This window comes from Haliotis asinina, chromosome 13 (assembly GCF_037392515.1).
Source record: "Haliotis asinina isolate JCU_RB_2024 chromosome 13, JCU_Hal_asi_v2, whole genome shotgun sequence".
Classification (NCBI taxonomy): Eukaryota; Metazoa; Mollusca; class Gastropoda; order Lepetellida; family Haliotidae; genus Haliotis; species Haliotis asinina.
In genome coordinates, this window is record NC_090292.1 from 25,326,554 (window position 1) to 25,332,553 (window position 6,000).

The following is a 6,000-nucleotide window of genomic DNA, read 5'->3' on the forward strand; positions in this document are numbered from 1 at the left end:
GTGAACATCCGGGTCAGATTTGGTCTTCAGTAGTCCCTGTGTGTCGTAAAAGGCGGCACACGGTATCGTGTGGTGAGGGTCGCTGACTAGGCTGACACACGTCATCGTATCGTATCGATGCTCATGCTGTTGATCACAGGATTGTCTGGTCCACACTCGATTATTTCCAGACTGCCGCCATATAGCTGGAATATTGCTTATAATATTGCGTAAAACTAAACTCATTCACCCCCCTATTCTTGTTTACCGAGATCTAGCAAACTGAACCTTTCCCCATTAAGAACTTGCACTTCCCCAGTTGTCTCAAAAATATCTTTAGACAATGAGGACAATTAGGAGATAAACATCATGTGTTGGCCAATTTCCTGATGTTATTAAGTATTTGAAGCACGGGAATGCATTTGAAACCGACATTCCCGTGCTTCAAATACTCAATAACACCCGGGAATGGCCAACACATGATGTTTATCGACATTGTAAACACAAAAGTAAACCAAAGGGTTTTACTGTCTGCACTCGTTTAAATCGAGTACGGGTGCAGCAGTGAAGTGTCATCAGCAGGCCGTTCCAGCTGGTCACAATATGATTTGAATGACGTCACCACTGTTGATGACACAACAAAACAATTGTTGGCAAGGTCAATACGTAGTGACTAGTCTTGCAGTTTCCGGGAATCTAATACCATTTGATCATATTTTTCAACCAATCAGATTACAGAACACAGTGACTTTTGGTTTACAACAGATCTTGACGGGGAAAAGTGTCTCTGTGAGAGTGAAATCATTGGGTTTTTAAAGAGTGGATTCGGTGGCGAGAACGTTAGGCATTAATGGGCAAAGAGTGAGTTTGGTGGTGAGAATGTTGGGCACTGACAGAGAACGTTGGGTTTTACGTTCCAGGGTGAAACTGGTGGTAAAAACGTTTAACCTTGACTGTGAAAGAGTATAATATGGTGGTGAAAATGAGAATACAGATCTTGACGGTATAAAGCTTGTATGTTGCTGTGAAATGTTAATCATAAACCAAGATGGTTAAAAGTTGAAAAATAGGATCAAGGGTGCGTTGGATTTGATGTTCAGAATGATATGTGTCTGGTAAACGACGGCGTACAACTTTCTTCCATTTCAGAAACAAATGGCCGTCTCTGTAAACTCGACCTTGACCGATGAGGGACTATCCACCGAGCTTCGCATCTTTCACTCGGTCTGTTCCATCACAATTGCTGTGGCGGGGACAGTAGGCAACAGCTTCAGTATCTACAGGTTGACTCAGAAGGGTAGGAAACACCAAACCTGTAACATATATCTTGCAAACCTCAGCGTCAACAACCTACTCAGCTCCGGGATCATTCTTCCCCTGATCGGCATCAACTCCTTCTTCAGTGGCTGGATCTATGGCACTGCGTTCTGCAAAATCTTTGCATATTTCTTGTATAGCAACATTTCCGCCGAGATGAATGCTTTTAACCTTCTGGCGTTCAACCGCTTCATGAAAATAGTCCACCCCAAGACCTACGACAACGTGTACGGGAGGACAAGGAACAACGTCATCATCGTTGCTGTTGGCTGGTTGATGTACGCTGTAGTCTTCCTCCTGCCCCTCACTGACGTCCTCGGTCGGTTTGCCTTCGACCCTAACAAGAACTTCTGTGGAATAATAAACAAAGACAAGTTTGCTTCAGTCGCTGCAGTGTGTATCCTGTCAACATCGGTTCCAATCATCGTCTTCAGCTATGTGTCAATTTTTCGCACATATAAGAAATCCAAGCAGAAGATAGCGGATAAGAAGGATGTGGAGCAAACGAGCACGGGAATACACTCCAAACAGGAAGTGCGACTTCTGCGCATGATCTTAATGATCCTGGTATGTTTCCTGCTGACCTATACCCCCTTTACCGTGATGACCATTGTGGACCCAAGCATGGAGCTTGCCGGACAATGGATCCACACCCTCACGTCTTATATCACCTGGGCACACGTATTTATTAATCCGATCATATATATTATAAAGAACCCTAAGAAGTAAATGGCTGTTGGTCAGATCGCACCAGCATTGAACACCCAGCTACTGACAGCTGACCAACATAACATGGTGTTCTAAGAACAATCAAGGAAATAACAACGCATGCGATATAGAGAGAAGCAATATGCATTTGGCTTCCTAAAACCTGAAATCACTCGTGGATAGTGAATGTTAAAATCAGCTTTACTCGTGTACGTTTGTTAAGGCTTGACATTCTGTGGAGATCCCTGTAATCTTAAATTTTTCCATTGTTGCGTACGAACGGGATAAAGGCGGTTACTCAAGTCATAGTATTCCAGGATGGGTCACTGCGCTCATTATGACAGACCGCCGTTTTAAAGTGTGGCTATTGTTGAATAGTGACGACCCCATGTCAAGACAATAGTGACGACCCCATGTCAAGACGAATGTAATGGAATCACGTGCCTCCGACACAGGTTCATGTCAGCAACCAATGTATTAATGAGTCCGTTTATACGGCGTCAGCTACAGGTATGTCTAGACTGATCAATACCAGTACCTTAAACTGCACATTTTTTTGTCCGGGAGGTCAATGGGCGACTGCCTCTTCGTGGACAACAACTCATGGCCCCCTGTAATCTATGTTCGTAACATACCTGGCAATGAGGACAATTCTGAGACGACGTGCCCACGGCATCTGTGAGAGACGCCCACCCCAACGGCCGTGAAGATCCGGTAAGAATTGCTTGTCGTAAGAGGCAACTTACAGGATCGGGTTTTCAGACTCGCTGACTTGGTTGACACATGTCATCGGTTCCCAAATGAGCAGATCTATGCTTATGTTGTTCATCACTGGATTGTTTTGTCTAGACTCGATCATTTACAGACCGCCGCTGTATAGCGAGAATATTGCTATTGTGGCGTAAAATTAAACTCACTCACCCATTCAAAAGAGAGTGGTCAAGCAAAGAACTTTGCAAGTAAATCAAGGCCAAAACGGAATGGTTGTCCATGAATGGGATGAAGAATGCACTGATCTGTGCTAATGATGGTGATCACTGGATTGTCTAGTCCAGCTTTGGTTATATTCATACCGCCGCTATATGGCTTGAATATTGTTCGGCGCGTTTAACAACAAATCAACCAAACAAATTATGCTAGACACGTCTCCACTGGAGAAGATAATACGTGCGATGAGGAGTTCGTGTGAGGAGGAGAGTTCTCTGTTCGCCTTCCCCCACCAGATCCCTTGAGGTGTCACCCATGGGGCGTCATCGACACAGTCCAAACATCGTTGTATGAACGTCGTCACATACACAACCTTCTGGTGAAGAATGGTGTTCCCCTGTACCGCTAGCGCTATTTAGTGGTATTACTGAGACACAGGTGCCAGAAGCGCACCAAGACACTCCTTGAACGTCCACGTTGACCCTGTTTGTGTGATGCGATGCGATGCGATGCGATGCGATGCGATGCGATATATAAGCCCACCAACACACTCCTTGAACGTCCACGTTGACCCTGTCGGTGTGGTGTGGTGTGGTGTGGTGTGGTGTGGTGTGGTGTGGTGTGGTGTGGTGTGATATATAAGCGCACCAACACACTCCTTGAACGTCCACGTTGACCCTGTCGGTGTGATGTGATGTGATGTGATGTGATATATAAGCGCACCAACACACTCCTTGAACGTCCACGTTGACCCTGTCGATGTGGTGTGGTGTGATGTGGTGTGATGTGGTGTGGTGTGGTGTGGTGTGGTGTGGTGTGGTGTGGTGTGGTGTGGTGTGGTGTGGTGTGGTGTGGTGTGGTGTGGTGTGGTGTGGTGTGGTGTGGTGTGGTGTGGTGTGATATATAAGCGCACCAACACACTCCTTGAACGTCCACGTTGACCCTGTCGATGTGGTGTGGTGTGATGTGATGTGATATATAAGCGCACCAACACACTCCTTGAACGTCCACGTTGACCCTGTCGATGTGGTGTGGTGTGGTGTGGTGTGGTGTGGTGTGGTGTGGTGTGGTGTGGTGTGGTGTGGTGTGGTGTGGTGTGGTGTGGTGTGGTGTGGTGTGGTGTGGTGTGGTGTGGTGTGGTGTGGTTCACTGGCATAATTCATGTGCGCTGTTTATGTGAACTGTTGATTGTTCGCATATTTTGAAATATTTCTCTTTCAATGTAATACTACTACATTCGCGGCAGTTTCTGTTTGTTTGTCACAGTAACTCTTGCTGGTAATCATATGTGTGTTTCATTATATATTGTTCAAAATCATTTTGGTTATGCTGAATTTATATATGCATTATATACTGGACAAAATAGTTAGGGATATATGTAAATTTTGAAATTATGAATAATAGTGCATTTAGTCAGTGACATACCGGTAAAATCAGTCATAGAAATACCAATATCCCTAACTTTTTTGCACCAGTGTATTATGGGGAGTGTTCTTGGCATGGGTGTTACATTCTATACTGAATATAATTTAATGGGTGAATGAGTTTAGTTCAAACACGTGAGTTTATATTCAAACACGTGAGTTTGGACCAGAAGATCCAGTGATCAACTGCATTGCGCAATTGGAGTGAGAGAGTGAGTTTAGCTTTACGCCACACTCAGCAACGTTCCAGCCATATGGCGGCGGTTTGTAAATAATCGAGTCTGGACCAGACAATCTAGTGATCAACAGCATGACCATTGATCTGCGCATTTGGGAACCGATGATGTGTGTCAACCCAGTCAGCGAGCTTGACGACCCGATCCCGTTAGTCGCCTCTTACGACAAGCATAGGTTACTGAAGATCATTTCTAACCTAGATCTTCACTGGTCTCAGGACAAGGGTGGATGAAGGCGAACAATATTTGTCACCTGCCTGCAGTTGTCTTTATTTTCCACAGTTCACTGAGATGGACATGCGGATCAGTGCAGGAATGTCTGTAAAATGCATTCCAGATCATTGCCGATGTTGAACATGTGATACTGACAAATGTTCCACCTAGCCTAGTTGTGTATCACCTTGAACCATCAACACACAGTGTGTTTCTTACACTGTTGTAAAGAGAAAGGTATTCGTCTTGGTATAATGGTCCGGCAACATCTCAGCGCTTAATGCGTGTCACTGACTTTCCAAGCTGAAACTGGGTGCTAGGGTAGCATAGTAGTTAAAGCGTCCGCTCGAAGACCCAGCTTCGATTCCCAGCATGAGTTCAACGTGTGAGGTCTGTTTCTTGTGCTAAAAGCGGCGTAAAATCATACTCATTCACTCACTAACTCCAAGTTGAAAGATATAATGAATCCAAAATTACCTAAGTGAGTGAGTGAGTGAAGTAGGTTTTACGCCGCGTTTTTCAATATTCACGGCGTGGAACTCGATTGAGGATTGATTCCAAATCCAAGGGCTAACTAATTTTAAACATATCTACTGGTAGATAAATCCAGTTAATGTGTTTTAAACATATCTACTGGTAGATAAATCCAGTTAATGTGTTTTAAACATATCTACTGGTAGATAAATCCAGTTAATGTGTTAACTGGATTTATCTACCAGTAGATATGTTTAAATTCAAATTTCAGCTGCACGACGAAAGTCTATAAAGCAATACGGATCCGAATATCAACTAATGGAGCGACTATGCTTGTCGCAAGAGGCCTCTGAACGGGATCGGGTGGTCAGACTCGCTGATTTGGTTGACACATCTCATCGGTTCCCAATTGCAGGAGATCGAAGCTCATGATGTTAATCACTGCATTGTCTGGCCCAGACTCGATTATTTACAGACTGCCGCCACATAGCTGGAATATTGCTGAGTGCGGCGTAAAACTAAACTCATTCACGTATGGATAAAATGAGAAATCGGTCTACAAAGTGGGGGCTCGATGACACGCAGTCAAATTCACCGCGGTTGATGCTACCTATTTGTTTGTTATATAAGGACACAATGCCACGCTTCGTCGACAATATTTTGGTGTATAATCTATATATATTGCGAACATATTAAGCACTCACTTTAGCTTCCTATTCATG

The 6,000-nt window shown here is 44.3% G+C and overlaps 2 protein-coding genes across 2 annotated transcripts; one reads left to right on the forward strand and one right to left on the reverse strand.

The window, feature by feature from the left end:
- The first annotated feature begins 1,134 nt into the window (after window positions 1-1,134).
- On the forward strand, window positions 1,135-2,025 carry LOC137259204 (protein trapped in endoderm-1-like). The gene has a single exon (XM_067796806.1). It carries the CDS (start codon window positions 1,135-1,137, stop codon window positions 2,023-2,025), a length of 891 nt encoding a protein of 296 aa, XP_067652907.1.
- Window positions 2,026-3,355: 1,330 nt separating this feature from the next.
- On the reverse strand, window positions 3,356-4,087 carry LOC137259467 (soluble scavenger receptor cysteine-rich domain-containing protein SSC5D-like). The gene has a single exon (XM_067797117.1). It carries the CDS (start codon window positions 4,085-4,087, stop codon window positions 3,356-3,358), a length of 732 nt encoding a protein of 243 aa, XP_067653218.1.
- Between the last annotated feature and the right edge of the window lie 1,913 nt (window positions 4,088-6,000).

Bases quoted from the DNA above. Each gene is read 5' to 3' on its own strand.
- LOC137259204 (XM_067796806.1), top strand. From the start codon at position 1,135: ATGGCCGTCTCTGTAAACTCGACCTTGACCGATGAGGGACTATCCACC.
- LOC137259467 (XM_067797117.1), bottom strand. From the start codon at position 4,087: ATGCCAGTGAACCACACCACACCACACCACACCACACCACACCACACC.